At 40.9% G+C, this 19,707-nt stretch overlaps 2 protein-coding genes across 2 annotated transcripts in view; both read left to right on the top strand.

The window, feature by feature from the left end:
* LOC118408562 (leucine-rich repeat and death domain-containing protein 1-like) overlaps positions 1-7,854 on the top strand; it is a 37,055-nt gene extending 29,201 nt beyond the window's left edge. The window contains exon 12 of the mRNA XM_035809371.1: positions 6,012-7,854. Coding sequence (XP_035665264.1) covers positions 6,012-6,032 — 21 coding nt within the window. The 3' untranslated portion in view covers positions 6,033-7,854. The remainder of the gene's footprint in view (positions 1-6,011) is intronic.
* Positions 7,855-15,524: 7,670 nt separating this feature from the next.
* Positions 15,525-18,494, top strand: LOC118408561 (leucine-rich repeat and IQ domain-containing protein 4-like). The gene is made up of 4 exons (XM_035809370.1): positions 15,525-17,053; positions 17,384-17,485; positions 17,936-18,082; positions 18,370-18,494. Exons 1-4 carry the CDS (start codon positions 15,592-15,594, stop codon positions 18,492-18,494), a joined length of 1,836 nt encoding a protein of 611 aa, XP_035665263.1. The 5' UTR covers positions 15,525-15,591.
* Positions 18,495-19,707: the final 1,213 nt, after the last annotated feature.

Below are 19,707 nucleotides of genomic sequence, written 5' to 3'. Positions count from 1 at the left end.
CCCCTAGAGTACTATTGACTTTGTTTGTCCAATTTTGACAATTAGACTACCCAACCACGGAGCCTGGTAGAGGCTAGCGATGTTCATCCATAGAACATTGATGTACATTTGATGTACCAAGGTGTCTTGTAGAAGTTAAGGCAGCGGGTATTTAAATAACATAGCCAATATTGAGTCTAATTTAGACCCATAATGATTGGTATGTCTGTTCAATAGTTAATATATGCTAGTTTGGTTTAGTTGAGATCTAGTCTTTTGGTTGTTAAAACGTCAACTTTATCTGCGAACAGTGGTACAGTGGTATGATGATAATTCGGCTTTAAAGCTGCCAAATACTTGACCTGACTTTTGGCCTTTCTGTTCCTGTAATGAGCCATGAGCTCATGTAGTCCATGGACCAGGACGGTTTTTTGTACCACCGAGAGGGACCAGAGCTACTATGGATTTTTTAAAGCTCGCTTTCATGGATTAAAATAAACTTTGGTTATTGCAGATTCAAAAAAAACTGTATGATATCTCTGGTCCCTCTCAGTCGTACAAATATCGTGAATTTCGGGTCCTGGCCCATGGACTAATAGGCTTTCATCATTCATATCAGTAACGTATAAAGTGGTGTTGATAACTTGACATTGATGTGAGCATGAGAAATGCACTACTGAGATATTATTTGCATCTTCCTCGACATCTAATTTTGGTTTGTAAAATAGGTTTAGTGGTTTATTGGCAGGACTAGTGTGATGAAATTGTTTGTAGTTTATTGTGACTCGCTAGTAACTAATATTTTGCTCTCATCTAACTTTTTAAATCATATCATTATACCATTAGATCATTGATTTTAGTCCCATACGTATTACATAGCGATGTGGTAGCCTCTACCAGGCTCCGTGGTTCGGTGGTCTAATTGTCGCGGTAGCGGGAAAAGAGACATTTCGCGGTGGTTTTAAGTTCGCGGTATAGTAGCACCATGCACTGCAGTCTCTTACTGCCATGGAAAAATGTTGGCGGTGGTTTTAAGGTCACCGCGAAAACCGCGAACATTAAACCACCGCGAAAGTTTCTGTATTTACAGTATTCTACATATTCTATCATATTTGCATTTGAACAATTCGAGAGATAGGTACACATACATTATGCAACATGAACAGTAGTTGTTTTTCATGTTTCGGAATATATATGCTGTAAACAGTTTAAGTTGATTTTGTGTTGCCAATGATAAACACAGTCAGTAGTGCTTTGATGGCAGTAAAATAATGCAACAACTTTGTGATTCGCTCAATGACATCATGAGACAATGATGTACTATCTGCACCATAAATAGGTTTATTCTTTCTTAGTGGTTATAGACATTTTGTTTCTTACTCTTGTGGTGCGATGAAATAAAATTGGTTCAAAACGTCAAATGGTGAGTGCGTTTTATGACCAAGTATTCAAATCTCTAAGATGAACTTAAAACAGGCAAACTTCGTGTGATATAACAAGTAAACTGCCCCCAGGCGTAACACACCAGTCCTGTTTAAGCTACGTAAAGCCAGCTCTGATAGGTCTGCTCCACTACCGCAGATTATAAGGGGTGAGTCCACACTTGCGTGTGAGGTCCGTATGGGAGTCTTTGCCTCTATCAGGCTCCAAAGGTCGATGGAAAAGTAGTAGAAATGGGACAAATATAGACAGATAACATGACAAACGAGTTAGATGGTTCGCAAACCATACTCCTCGACATCTGAAGCCTGGTAGAGACCAAGACCTCCAAACGGACCCCATACAGACATGACCCTATACGCACGTGTGAACCCACCTTTACCCCTTTTACAGACTCTACGAGACTAGGGGGTTATCGACACCTTAATGTTGCGTTAAGACGGGCCTGGAGACAACACTACATCTTAATGTCTACGTAAGGCGCATGCGTTCAACAATGGACAATGTATGGATTGGACAAGGCATTAGCTCCGTTAAAGTTTGGTTGTAGCTTTGAATGATGTCAGAGCACTGGAACCGGCAGTGTCACCGGCAGAGTATCTTCTACTGCCGCATCTCTTCCGACAGCCAAGCGTGAAAACTGTGAGTAAAATCGGCACTAGTCTGTAAACCGCGACTTGATTGCCAGCATTTTATATACATGTACATGTATGCGGTCTATTTGACAACGCTACTATTAGATAAAGGACCTTCTTGGCGTCGTCAAGCCTGACTGGACATTTAGAAGTTAGTTAAACGGTCCCCCCCTTCCCGCTCCAAGGGCGGTGTCCATTACTGTCGCATAGGGCGGTGCCCATCTCTGTTTCATTAGCCCTGGGTCACACACAACGCAATCACTACAGCAGGGGGCTAGTCCACTGGTAGTGGTGTGTGTTCAACTTCCATACTCTTTCCCGAATGCTGAGTGCTAATCAGAGAAAGCAGCATGTACCATTTTTATAGTCTTTGGTATGACTCGGCCGGGATCGAACTCACGACCTTCCGAATACAAGGCGAACACTCTACCCACTAGGCCATTGCACCGGCTGACTGGACATGCTTTAGTTGAAAACTTTTCAATTCTACTCAAGCGTGTGAACAGCAAACACTGTATTTAATTGGAACGCTATGTAGATTTGAAACAAATAACATAATAAATTTCACTGAATAACATAATGTTTACCACTTCAGTACAGAAGTAAATCTGTAATGTCCTATTTCTACAAAAATGTGTTGTAGTGTAGTTTGGAGATCACAGCGTTGCCAATAGATCTTTACCCGTCATTCAAAAAACTAAATAATGTTTACACACACACACACACATACACACACACACACACACACACACACAACCCGAACGAAGTCAGATACCCATTTTTGAAAAAAAACTATTCAGAAACTCGTGGAAAGTACCAAAGCACAAGGGCACAAGATTGGTAGCATGACATGATTTGAACCCAGGCCTTCTGGGTTCTGGACTAAACACCCTGCAGTTATGCCACACAACCCCAGGCTTTATTCATGGCCTATTGTTACCCGGGCCTCACAGGTAACACGAACTGTGACATTAATACCTATCTGCCATGACAGTCAGACCAAAACAACACACCTATTTTCTCTACATTCTTTACCCGGAAATCGTTTCAGCTGCGTCTCTTTTCTCTTCATATTTGAAAATGCGGTAATTTTGCCTTTCTGTTCGCACCAACTATAGACAGGTAGTCCAGTGTGTGAAAAGTTACGAAAATGATCCTATTACAAACACCATTTGTACCTGCTGGGGTTGACGACCTTGACGTCACACACCGTTAACCTGTCTACTATGCTTGTATTTGGATAAACAACCCGCCTACTGGCAGTTGGTGTTTTAACTCAAGACGCTGCTTAAGTCAGGGCTACACAACAAAGACTATACAAGTATGTCACGTTGCTGGTCGTTGTACCACTCTAAAGCACTATGTCTATATTGTAGTTTCCTTGTGCGAGGAACTGTACTGTTCCTAACCTCGCTTAGCAGCTATAGCCTAGTTCTACATGTGCATCGGATCATGTTAGCATTTGCAGATCCGCCCTGCTTAAGACTAAAACGAACAGAAAGATTGTTGGCTGTCCGCTATGATAGTCCGACCAAAACAACACACCCCTATTTTATCTACTGTCTCTCCACTAAAATTGCTTCACCTGCGTCCATTTTCTCTTCATATTTAAAAAAACGGTAATTTTGCCTTTCTGTTCGTACTAAATAATAATGATCTGTATTGCAGGAGTCGTATATTATACGTAAAGAGGGTTGTACAAAAATATATTACTCTGAGGAAACGTCCATGCAATGTATTAAGTCGTCAATATTGACAAGTTTTATCTCGATAGTCCATTATGTACAATAGAAGTATATAACGTACTACATTGCGGAGCTAGGTAGCGATTTGCATATTTAATATCTATAAATATCTATAAATATCTACAAATATCTCTTTTTTTTCAGTTACAAATGTAATACGTTTGACTGTCCTGTTATAACATGTTGCGGATTAATTAATTTCTGCAAACTAGCCCCTGATTTGCATTTATAAAACTTCATTATAGAAGGCATCCCCCAAGTTATCTGGAGATAAAAAATTCATGACGATCCGTCAACCCTTCCCGTGTTATTACCCTCCAAAGGGATGATGCAATTGCGCACGCCGGAAGACTTGCTATTAATTCTGGGAATTTTTACCAATCGGACATACTAGTACACAACTCAGTTAGGCTAATATTTCTCTCTTTGTTAGTTACATGTGTCTTATCTTTGAGTATCTGCTATTATGAAATAAAGTAGGCTTATAACTGTCCTCATTATGCAAATTACCCCTGATTTGTATGATAAAATTTGATTATGTAAGGCATCTCCAAAGCTATCTCACTCGCTCGCTCACAGCCCATGACAAAACTATCTGCATTCCAAATACCATGACAATCTGTGAACCCAAATTATTCCACTCCAAAGGGATGATGCAACGACATGGGCGCGGAAAAATTCCTGTAGAATTCCGGACAATTTTGCCAATCGGACGTATCATATACTGTTAGGCTAGCCCCTGAGATGTCTATAAAAACACCCTTAAACCACCACACCCTCACCCATTTCACGGAGGTTGAGTTCTACGAACGCTTGTTCATACGGTATTCTACATTGGGTGTATGCTTTTGATTGTTCTAATTTCCATTTCAAACTTTTTTTCTTGCTTCCTTGCCAGTTGTCACCAACTTGGCCTTAATCCCCATAGCGGTCACCATGGGTCAACGACCTGACCTGACCCTGATCCCTACCGACAGGGAGGACGTGACGTCAGTAAGTCAGCTGATGCAGACATGTTGGAGCCAGAACCAGGAGGACAGGCCACCGTTCGACGGTGAGACGTATTTCTTCATGTCGTACTATAAAGACCTCTATGTCTATCCTAGTACTAACTAAAACTATTAGCTTTCAGACCAACACATCAAGTCCCTTTGTTCCTTGTTATTAATAATGACCAAATTGCAGAACTTTATCTCTACACCAACTATTGAGGAAACTGTAGTTAGCCTCGTGTGTAATGTTATTCAGTATGGAGATTTGAGAAAGCAACTATTATGTGTGAGTTGTATTTGAAACCTTACTAAATAAACTGCATCTGGAAAAAAAGCCAGAGTCCTTCTATGAGCATCAGTAATTACCTGCTTCTTCTATTGTTACCACACACGTTGTTAGTTCACACCGGTATAGTACACTAAAAATCATTCCTTACCTAACAATATGATGTAAGGTGATGTTTCTCTTCCCCGCCCAGACTGTGCTGACAAGCTCCACCATCTGATCGACGGATTTAGTCAGCAGGAGATTCTACAGGCCATCAGTACTGTGGTTAATATGAAGGTAATTTTACTTCTTCATGATAATTTATAATAATAGTTTAATGCAAATTCTTGCCCGAGGGCTAATTGCAGGTAACATGAAAGGGGACAAACAAACAAATAGTTTGGAACAGAATAGTATAGAATTTGTCTACACTAGTCTAAACGCTAACTCTAACCTGTAACTTGTTGGCCTCGACTTCTTTTGCTGAGACAGTGGAAGACGAAGGATCCCAGATTTATTAAAATGTGTGGGTTCTGTGATGTAAGGAGGAGAGTAGTTTTATTTTGGTCTGTAAACACGTGAAAATTTGGGGTAAAACTAGTGACGTCTTTAAAAAGCTCTTTTAACAATTTTCCTGGCACCATGAGGTACCTTGCTGACTAAAATAATTTTGAAACTTATATTTAGATGCATAAACAGTAAAGTGAGTCAATTCTTACTGGAGTCTGGGATAATTAATTCATGTAATGCATGTACATCATAAAATAATACAGTAACCTTACAGGTGGCCAACAAAGCGAATGAATCTACAAAACTACTGGTGGATTCGGTGTGAAAGATAATCGTTGTACCATTAACACTAACTTAAGTCCATTGTCATGAGTCACACTTGTCCCGTAGCTCTTTGCGCATTATTAGTTTGGAGTTGAGACTCTTTCTATTTTCATTACAGGCTGCAGCCAGCAAGAAGTAACAGTGCTGACAACTGTCATGTACGAGAACGTGTCAATCGTGGCGTCCTCTCTGCTACTGGAACAGTAATTGAGCATTATGTAAAGCCATGTAAGTATAAGTATGGTTATGGAGAAGATTAGATGTCCTTATCATTTCGACAGAATCATCAGCTGTCCGACCCAATCTCTCTGGACACTTGACGTCAGCAATGAGTCAAAGGTTGTCGGAAGTCCAGAGCTATCGGGTCAGAGAGCTGACGAAGACTGACTGAGTGCAAATTCTTGAGTTGGAGGACAGTTTAACTGTAATGTATCAAGTCAAGTAAAGATCCCAACAATACTAGTGAACAGATGAGCTCATTTGTTCACTACTATTGTTGGGATCTTTACTCGATGTTTACTTAATGTTTGATCAGAATCATCACCAAGCTGTTGTTTTAAAACTAATCACAGGAACTTGTCAACTGACGTATCATGACGACTTCTCTGGTACTGTAATTGAGTCTAATTTAGAGCCATAAATAATGATTGCCTGCTTATTAATTAATATAGGCTAGTTTGGTATAATTGAGATCTAGTTTTGTGGTATATAATTATCTAAAGACGTCAAATTTATCTGCGAATAGTTTAACACGATATAACAACTTGGAATAATGATAATTCAGCTTTATAGCAGTTAAATACTTGACCTGCCTTTTGGCTTTTTTTGTTCCCGTGATTAGACATGAGCTCATAGGCTGTAATCAATCACAATATGAACGTGTAACGTTGTGTTGATAATTTGACATTGACACTGAAACATTATTTGCATCTTCCTCGACATATGATTGTGGTTTGTAAAATAGGTCTAGTGGTTTTGGCGTGGAAATAGTGTGATGAAATTGTTTGTAGTTTATTGTGACTTGGTAGTAACTAACATTTTGCTCTCATCTAACTTTTTAAATCATATCATTATACCATTAGATCATTGATTTTAGTCCCATACATAGCGATGTGGAGCAAGCGATGTTCATCCATAGAACATTGATGTACATTTGATGTACCAAGGTGTCTAGTAGAAGTTAAGGCAGCGGGTATTAAAATAACATAGCCAAGATTGTAACTCCTCAATTTGTGAAGGAAAGTCTGACACAAGAAAGTAGAGAAAAGCAGTTTGAGAAGTAACATTTAACATGCTAATACAATTGCTTCATTACTTACTTGCATCATTAGCCTGCCCAATTTGGTAAGTCAAGTTGAAAGATGGTCAAGTTGTTTTGACATAACGTTTCGGAAACCTGTACCATGATTTACATGACGGAAACTAGCAAAAACGTTTTTGGTGTCAAAAGAACTTTACCTCTAACTCGCCTTCCATATCTTGATGGGTTAATCGAGAGTTAAGTAGAAATGCAAGCTAAATCATTTACAAAATGTAAGTGGGCTTCCAACCAATATCCTGGTGAAAATATCTTACTGCATTGTTACTCAATTATTAGATGAATGTTTTGTATCGTCTTTTAATCAATGAAATATGTAAGGGTGTGGTGTTGAATTTAAGTATTTCTTGTGATAAGTATTCTGCAAAATTACACTGTTCTACAGATGGTGTAAGTTTAGTATTGCTTGCGGTTAGTATTCTGAAGATATCATATTTGCATTTGAACAATTCGAGAGATAGGTACACGTACATTATGGAACATGAACAGTAGTTGTTTTTCATGTTTCGGAATCTATATGATGTATTAGAAATATACATGCTGTAAACAGTTTAAGTTGATTTTGTATTACCGATGATAAACACAGTCAGTAGTGCTTTGATGGCAGTAAATAATGCAACAACTTTGTGATTCGCTCAATGACATCATGAGACAATGATGTACTATCTGCACCATAAATAGGTTTATTCTTTCTTAGTGGTTATAGACATTTTGTTTCTTACTCTTAAGGTGCGGTGAAATAAAATTAGTTCAAAACGTCAACTGGTGTGTTTTATGGCCAAGTATTCAAATCTCTAAGATGAACTTAAAACAGGCAGACTTCGTAATTACGAGTAATAACGATATAACGAGTAAACTGCCTCAAGGCGTAACACACCAGTTTTGTTTAGGCTACGTAAAGCCAGCTCTGATAGGTCTGCTCAACTCACGCAGATTTTAAGGTGGGTTCAGTGCGTATGAGGTCCGTATGGGGGTTTTTGCCTCTATCAGGCTCCAAAGGTCGCTGGAAAAGTAGTAGAAATTGGACAAATATAGACAGTTTTTCCTCGGCTTTTGAGGCCTGGTTGAGGTTAAGACGTCCAAACGGACTTCATACGGACATGACCATATACGCAGGTGTGAACCCACCTTTACCCCTTTTACATGTACTGACCAGTAGGTCAGAAACTAGCCTCTTTAGCAGGCTCTACGAGACCAGGGGGTTATCGAAACCTTAATGTTGCGTTAAGACGGGCCTGGAGACAACACTCCATCTTCATGTCTACCTAGACCCAACCCCCCCCACCCCCCCCACCCCCCCCCCCCCCAACGACCAGGAGGTCAAGGGACTAGGTAGGTGGGTAGGTATAATGCAACATCCTCAGATTAATAATGAATGATTAATAGAGAATGAAGTACATTTCTTTTAGAAAGCTCACTATACACACATATTCGTAATCTCTAGAACACTACAACTAGATCATAAATATACATGTTTCTTAGGACGAAATGTTCACCTATATCTTGTCAACTAAAATTACAACGTAAAGGGAAAACTCTCAGCAGATGGGCAGCTTCACCATTATCTCTCACCTTTCTTACGTCAACTTTCTTACGTTGGGTAAAGCGCATGCGTTCAACAATGGACAATGTATGGATTAGACAGGCCATTAGCTCCGTTAAGGTATGGTTGTAGCTTTAAATGATGTCAGAGCACTGGCACCGGCAGAGTCACAGAGTATCTTCTACTGCCGCATCTCTTCCGACAGCCAAGCGTGAAAACTGTGAGTAAAGTCGGTTTCTCGTCATTCTCGTAGTTCATGGCTGATGACGTCACGTAGAGACAGAGTGTGCTTTGTGGGCGTCACCTGGTGTGACTGGCCTGGTTCAAAACTTTCCAATTTTTCTTGTTTTGTGCACTTACAGCTTCCACAAACACAGCTATGCAATGGACATAGAATCTTCAATGTTGCAATGTTAACAATCCCAGTGTAACATTGTACTCTCGCAACAGGCCAGCACTAGTCTGTAAACCGCGACTTGATAGCCAGCATTTTATATACATGTACATGTATGCGGTCTATTTGACAACGCTACTATTAGACAAAGGAAGCTTGTTGGCGTTGTCAAGCCTGACTGGACACGCTTTAGTTGAAAACTTTTCAATTCTACTCAAGCGTGTGAACAGCAAACACTGTATTTAATTGGAACGCTATGTAGATTTGAAACAAATAACATAATAAATTTCACTGAATAACATAATGTTTACCACTTCAGTACAGAAGTAAATCTGTAATGTCCTATTTCTACAAAAATGTGTTGTCGTGTAGTTTGGAGATCACAGCGTTGCCAATAGATCTTTACCCGTCATTCAAAAAACTAAATAATGTTTACACACACACACACATACACACACACACACACACACACACAACCCGAACGAAGTCAGGTACCCATTTTTACACCAAGGTGGAATGAAAAAACTATTTAGAAACTTGTGGAAAGTACCAAAGCACAAGGACACAAGATTGGTAGCATGACATGATTTGAGCCCAGGCCTTCTGGGTTCTAGACTAAACACCCTGCAGTAATGCCCCACAATCCCAGCCTTTATTCATGCCCTATTGTTACCCGGGCCTCACAGGTAACACGAACTGTGACATTGATACCTGTCCGCCATGACAGTCTGACCAAAACAACACACCGTCTATTTTCTCTACATTCTTTACCCGGAAATCGTTTCAGCTGCGTCTCTTTTCTCTTCATATTTGAAAATGCGGTAATTTTGCCTTTCTCTTCGTACTAAATATAGAACGGGTGGCCATGTGTACAGAAAGTTACGAAAACGATCCTATTACAAACATCATTTGTGCCTGCTGAGGCTGATGACCTTCGGGTCACCTAGCATAACCCTGTCTTTTATGTAGATATTTTGGATAAACAACCCACCTACTGAACGGCGGCGATTCGTAACAGGTAGCTGCTTAAGTTAGGACGAACACAACCTAGACTAAGGACGAACGCGACCAAGAGTATACAGGTATGTCACGTTGCTTTCTGAACAGTATAGCAAACAATTATGTGTTTATCTAGCGCAGATGACAGTTTTTAAACCAACTAGTTAATACATACGGTCCTGCTCTCTCTACATTAACCATATTCAGACTAGAAGTTTTGGGCATCCCAAGACGGCGGTAAGGGGGTAGTTTTTTAGGCAACGTAACAAATAATACTCGATGATAATCTCACCATCGCAGCACGATTGAACGCCAGACAACCGATTTTGAGAAACACTACGGCTATTGGGCTCCTTATTGCATTACGTAACTGTACTAAAGCCATTCAAACAGGGTACAGCAATAATCATAACAAATATAGGCAATTCCTGGCTAGTTCTGTTGTATTCTGCCATGACTTTGAGAGCTCAGCTCAACCCATAACTACATTAAGCTGTATACCGACACAACTTTAACAAAATGTACAAAGGTACATTGTGTTTATCTTTTTTAAGAAAACGTTCAACTTGTCAAAGCGTTCCGAAGAGACACGGCGACTCCTCAGTTTCACCCAGCTTGTGAATAGAATGATATATCGCAAAAAAAACACTGCTAGCTAAGGACATCTACATGGATACGATACACACTGAGCTGCTCCGAATCGTAATAAACCTTGTACCAGCATTCACGTAGGAACCAGAGTAACTCTAATTATGAGGACAATAAAATCAGTAGATGTAACACCGTCACGTCCCGTGATTTGGGAGCCTTGCTCCAGAAAAGACATGCCTGTTTCCCTGAGCGTGTGTAATTACTGCTTCTACAGCATTCCACTTGACAAACACCGCTGTTGAATGAACACAAAGTAGATCAAAAATCGTCGGTGTTGCAATGTTTACAGAACAATCACAGTGTAACCTTGCACCTGGCCGTGGAGGGGAGTTTTGCCCCGTAGCGACGGGGCAGAAAATGCCTTCCAAAGCAAACTACATTTCTAGGCAAACTCCCTTTCCCGGCATTAGAGAAGTTATTAAGTCAACATTGAAAATCAGCGCCCATAAAAAGTCATCCCCGCTAACTAGAGTCTGCGAAGGAGGCTAACTTCCACCGCCGTATGTCGATAGGTTAGTCAAACTCGGTAAACTGAGTGGCGGAACCCCATTGTATTGCAGTCTAGAGTCGACAACATGACATGACATACATGAATGGTTTATGGGCGTCACCATGCATGAGTGGTCTGGTTAAGATTTTCAGTTGTAAGCAGTGTGTGCTTGACGCACACTGGTGTTGATAAAAAACACAGTATACCTGACAACTGTATGTCAGTGAAAGCTAAGCGGGGTTAAAACATATCAATTAGTAATATGAGTTTTGACTGGTATTTCTAGAACTATATTGACACTATAATCATTGTAAATTTGTATCTCTACATGTCATTCTTATGTAAGATCTGTAGCGTTATTTAGTTGTCATTTGGAGCAATCAGCCATACAAATAAATAGACGACGTGTGCTTTGTGGGCGGTGCCATACATGACCTGTCTGGGTCAAAACTAGATAAAGACGCTTGTCAAATTCATCCATGTGTCTGTTTGCAGTCCTAATTCTTTGCCATACCTGGCGACAGACACTGACATACAATGGCAACTATACGGGGATTAGAAACTACCTCTAAATGCATTTTGCAACTGTAATATCAGCGATAGTATGTGTTTACCTGAACAATCCCAGGGTAACCTTACACCGCCGTGTCTGTGTAGGCCGGCCCAAGTCTGTAAACTGAGTAACTTCATTGTATTGCAGTCTAGAGTTAACAACGTTACACGTGGACAATGTATGCTTTGTGTACATTGCCAAGCATGGTCGCACCCGTTCAGATTTGCCTGTGAAACTCTACTTAAGCTTGTTTGTCTGCCTAAACACCTCAAACGATCTCAAACGACCTTAAAAAACTCAAAAGGCTCTAATATGCAGTGTGCATGGGGTAACAACCTTGTGCGGTGTTTTATTTGTTATTTTATTTATTTGCACATAAAAAGAAAGTATAGAAAGTAAAGATAAACTAGAAAGGCCGACATTTGCTTAAGAGCAAATACAGCATATTTCAGCCATACCCCTTCCCACGCAACATTGGACTGTTCCAAATCACCCCTGCGCAAAAATGGAACATCCTCTTAACAGTACATTATCCCCCAAAGTGGACTGGTATTGTGAATTGATTCCAGGTAAAAACAGAGCTTGCTTCTATTTTTCAGAAAATGACAATAATCACACCTTCCATTCAGAAAATTTTCATCATGACTGAAAATTGTTGAATGACTTCATGTAATGTCATTAACAATTTTCAGTACGATAACTAGGTGTAAGTTTAAACAAGTATAAGCTCCTTGTGATGTGGGTACATTTATTATTGCAGTGAACTTTTTTTATTCAAGTAGGGCATACGATTTAATAATTATCAAGCAGGTGCAGGTACTGTAGGAGCGTTTGTTTTCTTCAAGCTGTAAAACTGTTAAACTGTTTTACTTTGTATGCAATCAGCCATCGAGCCTATTCTTATTTTAGTTTAACAACTTCCTGCCAGACCCGGAAGATACGATTGAACCTTGTTCGAGGATTTATTTTCGTCTGTCTGGTCAGTCTGTTCATACCCTGGCGCTGAGAGTGTTTTATTGGGCTGAAACTCTGGCAGTTTAAAGTTACTTACAATTTAAATGTTCAAAGTTTATGTCAAACAACAACAGCACTAGGAAATGTGGCCACTATAGACAGGTGGTCACTATAGAGAAAATGCTGATCTATTGACTAGGAGCCATACGTTACACATGATTTCAGTACACTGATCATTAATCATATAAACATTGCACAGGTAAGCCAATTGTTTAGGTGTACAATTACGTTCAAATAATTCTGAAGAGAAATATTGATGAGAAAATAATCATTCTCGCCACTGTCTAACTTATAATTACGTATCAAAACTAAACGCAGATTTTCTAACTAACGCAGCTTTCGCCGACTTCATCAAAGGACCGCCGGCTATCAATCAAAGACGGCTGTTGATTAGACTTAGAGTTTCAAACAGTCATGTGCTGTGTGCCAGTTGACAGCGAACTTCATGCTACGTGATGTCTTACATTGCTTGGACCTTCTTTCCTACAGCGGTGCTTCTACAAAATATTTAGACTGTAACACTGAGTCCCACATGTTTTATAGAATAGAATTTGACGCAGAACAGCGTTTTTTGCTGGGTATTTTTCTTGAAACATGTCCGTGGGAATATCAGCGAGGCGGCGACGTAGGGATATCAGACCGTCAACAAAAGTCGCACGGCGGCTAACGGCGCAGCGAAGATACTAGCGCTATAAATAAGCGCTTCAACTAAGGATGGCAACCCGTACAATATTTTTGTATACTGTTGAGCTAAGTAAAGTTTGTTGCTTATGAGGTTTTAGTTGTCTTTGAAGCTTTGACCCGAAATATTTTAAAGTCAAACTGCTAAAGAGAAGTAAGTGACTGCTACGATTATCGTAGATATAGCCCTAAAAAAACTGATAAAAGAAGCCTTCTCAATAGTCTAAAATGCAAGAGCTTCCGGGGGGCTTCGCCCACCTGGGTCCCCCCCCCCCCACACACACAGTGGCCCTGCCCCTGGACCCCGCCAGGGACATTCGGCGGCCCCCGGACCCCTGTCCGACGCTTTGAAAAAATCCTGGCGAGAAGTCTGTACGGCCTGAGTCTTCAAGTTAACGTATTGTGTGGTCCCGCTTATGAATATTAATTAGCCTTCGCTTTCCTCTTCGCTGATTGGCTGAACCATTAATTGAATTAACTCTTCCTGCCGGCTAGACGCAGGTGCAGGTGTCGGCTCTGTGGGGTGAACGTCCGAAAGGTCATGGCATGGAGAACGAAAGAAAACCAATTTCCCCTAAAAAAAGTGCTGTAATTAAGCCTTTTACAGTACTTTATGCCAAAAATTTTACTTGGATCATTTTACCAACTATCTTATGCCTATCTATACCAAATGTTACTCATACCAGGGTACAGGGGTGCAAAATATACCGTTATAAGACCGTAAACAACAGACCAAAAAATCTCAATAAAATCATTTTAGAGGCAGATATCAAAAAACTGAGAAAAAAGCATCAAGGTATTGGCCCATTCTACCCCTGTGCCAAATTTCAGGTCATTCGGTCCAGGAACGGCGGAGATGAATCACTTTGAAGATTTGACAGGAGAAAGAAAGAAAGAAAGAAACATTACGAATACAATATATTTCACCATACTATGTATGGCTGAAATATAACAATAACATATAAATACCGTGCGGAGGCACTGGCACCGTATCGTATCTTTTATTTCTATTGCAGAATATAAGGTAAAAACCACTGGGGTTTCATGTACGTACGAAAATATACTATCTGTATGTAGTGAAGTGAAGTGAATCATTGCTTTGGAGTAGCTATATGTGTTGCTCCGGAGTAAAAAAAAACTGCTCCAGAGTATGCTCCAGAGTAAATGAGTAAGTATATTTGTTGTAAGTAAGTATATTTGTCATGTACATTGTACCTGGCGTCACCTCCCACTGGAGTTCAAAGGTCAAGAAGTGTGATAACGTTCTCTTTATGGCTACATACTTGTGTTGTCAGTAAATAAAGTTTGGTAAACGCGCAAGTCGGCTGGCCTAAGTCCGAGTCCGCCTCCCAGAACGGCGTTATCTTAGTACCAGCACAATCAAGAAACCTCGTCATGGGCTACAGACTTGAAATAGTCAACGTGAATGAGCTGTAAAACAGCATACAGATAAATATTGACCAAATAGCAAAGTTAAATATTGACCAAATAGCAAAGTTAAATATTGACCAAATAGCAAAGTTAAATATTGACCAAATAGCAAAGTTAAATATATTTGACTGCACCATGGTCACGTTTTATGCACCGTGGCTGAGTGGCCAGAGGCTACTTTTTCTACTCTATCAGTCCTTGTATATCAATACGGCACGCATCTAATCACCACCGTAGGTTTGTTTGTGTTCGCGCGTGTGTTTGTATATGTATGTGTGTGTGTGTGTGTGTGTGTGTGTATGTATGTATGTGTGTGTGTGTGTGTGTATGTATATGTATGTATGTGTGTGTGTGTGTGTGTGTGTGTGTGTGTATGTATGTGTGTGTGTATATGCATATATATATACATAACGGGGTTACATATATATATATATGTGTGTGTGTGTGTATGTGTGCGTGTGTGTGTATGTGTGTGTGTGTGTGTGTATGTGTGCGTGTGTGTGTATGTGTGTGTGTGTGTGTGTGTGTGTGTGCTTGTGCCTTCTTCGTGCTTCTATATCAGCCATATGAGCGCTTGTGGAATCATATTTACAGTTTCTTTGTACGTTATGTAGGAAATCCAACATGGCGGCAGGCCTGAACCTCCAGCCTCAGACCGTCGACGGTCGCCTGACCCTTGACCTGACTAACCAGGGTCTGACGTCCATACCGGAGGAGGTGTTTGATATCACTGACCTGGAGGCTCTAGATTTGTCCAATAACAAACTAACCAGCATCCCGGAAGCAATCGGCCGTCTGCAGAAACTTTACCGTTTGGAGGTACATGCCAACATGCTGACAAGTTTGCCACAGGCGATCGTCACCTTGCAGAAATTGACACACCTGTACGTTTATCGTAACAAGCTTGCCAACTTGCCTCCTGGGATAGAGAAGCTGCAGAAATTGACATTACTGTCCATTTTTGATAATCAGCTGACAAAGGTTCCACCTGGAGTTTGTATGCTGCCTAGTCTTGAGGAGTTAGATGTCAGTAAAAATAAACTCTCCACCTTCCCTCCTGGTGTGGAAAAGCTGCAGAAACTGAGAAAACTGTACATTTATGATAATCAGCTGACGGAGGTGCCCTCAGGGGTGTGCTCGCTCCCTAACCTTGAGGTGTTAGGTGTCGGTAATAATAAACTCTCAACCTTCCCTCCTGGTGTGGAAAAGCTGCAGAAACTGAGAGAACTGAACATTTATGGTAATCAGCTGACGGAGGTACCCCCAGGCGTCTGCTCGCTCCCTAACCTTGAGGTGTTAAATTTCGGGAACAACAAGCTCTCCACCTTCCCCCCTGGTGTAGAAAAGCTGCAGAAACTGAGAGACCTGTACATTTATGATAATCAGCTGACGGAGGTACCCTCAGGGGTGTGCTCGCTCCCTAACCTTGAGGGGTTAAGTGTCTACAATAATAAACTCTCAACCTTCCCTCCTGGTGTGGAAAAGCTGCAGAAACTGAGAGAACTGTACATTCATAATAATCAGCTGACGGAGGTACCCTCAGGCGTGTGCTCGCTCCCTAACCTTGAGGTGTTAAGTGTCGGTATGAACCCCATCAGACGTCTCCCCGATGACGTCACACGACTCACCAGGCTGAAGACTCTCGGTGTCCCCAACTGTCAGTTTGATGAGTTCCCCAGACAGATGCTGCAGCTGAAGACACTGCAGAAACTGTACGCTGGCGGTTGCAAGTTTGACATGGTCCCAGATGAAGTGGGAAACTTACAACACCTGTGGTTCTTGGCAGTAGAAAATAACCTCCTCAGAACCCTGCCGAGCACCATGAGTCACCTGCACAACCTACGGGTGATCCAACTCTGGAACAACAAGTTCGACACGGTCCCAGAAGTCCTGTGTGAACTACCTGCCATGGAGAAACTGGTCATAAGGAACAACAACATCACCAGGCTCCCAACCGTCCTTCACCGAGCAGACAAGCTGAGGGACTTGGATATTTCTGGAAACCCCCTGACATACCCTCCACAAGACGTGTGTAAACAAGGGACCGGCGCCATCATGGCCTTCCTGAAACAGGAGGCTGAGAAAGGTGAGCAATGTTTGGTTAAATCATGATACAGTAAAAATGCTGGTTATAACTACTAAAGTATATTTAAACAATTAGGGTGAAAAGACAAAGGTTGCTGATGTTTTCTATTTTTACTCTAAATCTACATCTACACACACAAAATGAACTGTTTTTGCTACATCTGATACTTTTATTTCAAAATGTGTACGGCATTTACCCTTCATGTACGTTGTTGCTAAGAAGACTGCACTGACAGCCTTCTGCTTGTTTTTTATTGTTGAAATTTTGAACATGCTGCCACTTATTGTTTTTGTTATATCCTTGTTATGTGTTGTAAATCGTTTGCTACAGAAGGAGCCAAACGAGCTGGACAGGAGGAGGTGAAGGGATCGACAGCAGGCAGAGGAACTGAGGAAGTCCAAGTCGCACCTGTACAAGTCACACCTGTTAAGGGTCGGTAACTAAATTTCTATTAATGTTCTGAATACTCGTTGAGTGATAACGTATCATCTTACCTCACAGGAGAACAACTACACGTTTGCAAACAGGTATCAAAGGCAAGCTGTAATAATCAGAACAGGTCAAGATAAAACAACCAAATTAAAGATACAAGCTAGAATTATTACCATCTTGAATATCCAAAAATGACATTTTTCTTGTTAGTTTTCTTTGAACTGCGCCTCGTCATCTGTTTTGAATGTTTATAATGTCGTCTATTTTTAGGAACCGCTACACGAAGCAAAAACCTCAAAGCAAAGCAAAACTTGAAAATGGCCGATTGTCAAAAACGTACAAGTATTTGCTAAGTGTTGGTTCCTATTCCAAGTCCATACACGAACGTTAGTGTCTAATATTCATGACAAAAGGATGTAACTAAGACATAAATTTTTATACTATAAACAGCATCACGACAACCTGACATCATGGAGCCCGCTGCAGAGACCGAGCTGGAGAGGAAGTTACGGGAGAGAAGGGAGAAAAGTGTCCGGATGGAGCAACAAGTCAGCCAACAAAAGGACCAGACTGCAGAGAGAATGGACAAAAGTAAAGGTAATTAGACATTTTTATACATATCTAATGAGCAACATCTTTAGATATGTAAAAGATCATGTTTAGGGAGAGACAACCTGCAGAAACACCTAGGCCCCACCTGGGCACAGACTGCAAGATGCAGAGTCTGGAATAGTTCAAGGGAGGGGGTTCCTCAGAAAGAGCGACAATACCCTGCCATGAGTGAGTGAGCATGAGGGAAGACTGCCCGGCACAGGATGTATAAAGTTGTAGAGTTTGTATTACTGGTATGCTTCTAACGACTATACGTCATCTAACACCCGAAGGCGCGGCACCACTACCACCCCAGGCAGCAGGTACGAAAGCAAGGGCTGGTCTGGCGCAGAAACAACCGCCAACGTTAAAACTGACTGGAGGCAACACCGCACAAGGTAATGACGGCACGATGTAGTCTAAAGTGGGCGAGCTCATGGCAAACCCTCACCATGTACTGTTTCCATAGGAAATTACAAAGTGACTGTAGTAACTGCGAAAATATTGCGCCTGAAAGTAGAATCTATTTCTAAACTTTGATATCACAAAGCGGAATACAATGCGTCGTTGAAATTCTCAGTTAATCCTGTTATTGATTTCCCCAAAAGTAATTGTATCTGTATCTGTATCTATATAGCCGTATAACCGCCCTTTATATTGGCATCTTGTTATTGACTTGGGACTTGAAAACAGTTACATTATACCGCGGTGATAGTCTCGAGATCAATTGCAGCTAGATGTAGCAACATTTGGTAAGTTGTTACGTTTTCTGACACTGAAGGAACACCTACCTACATTATTAACCACATTTTCTCTTATCTGGCAGATAAAGACCTGAATCTAGCGTTCAGTCGTCTGGCACTGAAAGTCAAACAATCCGTCGAATGGAAACACATCGCCCGGCAGTTAGGCTTCAACAATCAGGAGGTTAAAGACGTCGAGGTATGATTATGATTTGAACAAGTTGTTGGACCATTACTTTGAACTATTCTAATTTGCTTGTAAGTAGATAAGACACGTCCCCCTACGAGTTAATAAAGCAATCTCGAAAGTATCTGCTAGTCTTGAAAATAAAATCGCATGTCTCGTTGATCAAGGATTTCCGCTGCATACCTCTAACAGCTTCGTTATGATATATGTTTATAAAGACCGACTGCCCAGACGAGCCGATGTACGAGACGCTGGTAAGATGGAGAGAGCGAGCCGGTCCTGCTGCCAGCCTGGCTGTACTGGAGCGGTGTCTGAGGGACCTGGATCTGCACCAGGTGGCAGACCAGATCACCAGGACGGCTATGGTTTATTGTTTTATTATCTCCTGTAGCTGTTGACAGCTTATAAATGCAATGATGATGATGATACATGCAACAGCTACTCTTCCAAGAGTAACAAAATTACACAGAAAACTTAAACAAAATTACAAGTCAATCGTCAAGCAAAATATCATAAAACGCATGTTCCTTATCAAGTATGGTCATATCATTTTGTGTACTTTTAATTCTTAGCAGTGAGCCATAGCCTCATATAGGACGGATATGGTCAGATCATTAAGTGTACGTTTAATAATCATAAATGAATCACAGCTTCATATTCTTTGTCCTGAAATAACACATACCCTATACCTGTCATATCGC

Source organism: Branchiostoma floridae, unplaced genomic scaffold (assembly GCF_000003815.2).
Source record: "Branchiostoma floridae strain S238N-H82 unplaced genomic scaffold, Bfl_VNyyK Sc7u5tJ_193, whole genome shotgun sequence".
NCBI classification, from domain to species: domain Eukaryota; kingdom Metazoa; phylum Chordata; class Leptocardii; order Amphioxiformes; family Branchiostomatidae; genus Branchiostoma; species Branchiostoma floridae.
The sequence above is the reverse complement of the archived record's forward strand: the minus strand, read 5'-3'. Positions and strand labels throughout refer to the sequence as shown.

Bases quoted from the DNA above. Each gene is read 5' to 3' on its own strand.
- LOC118408561 (XM_035809370.1), top strand. From the start codon at position 15,592: ATGGCGGCAGGCCTGAACCTCCAGCCTCAGACCGTCGACGGTCGCCTG. The intron at 17,054-17,383 runs GTGAGCAATGTT...CGTTTGCTACAG, and splicing joins GAAACAGGAGGCTGAGAAAG to AAGGAGCCAAACGAGCTGGA. The intron at 17,486-17,935 runs GTCGGTAACTAA...TACTATAAACAG, and splicing joins ACAAGTCACACCTGTTAAGG to CATCACGACAACCTGACATC.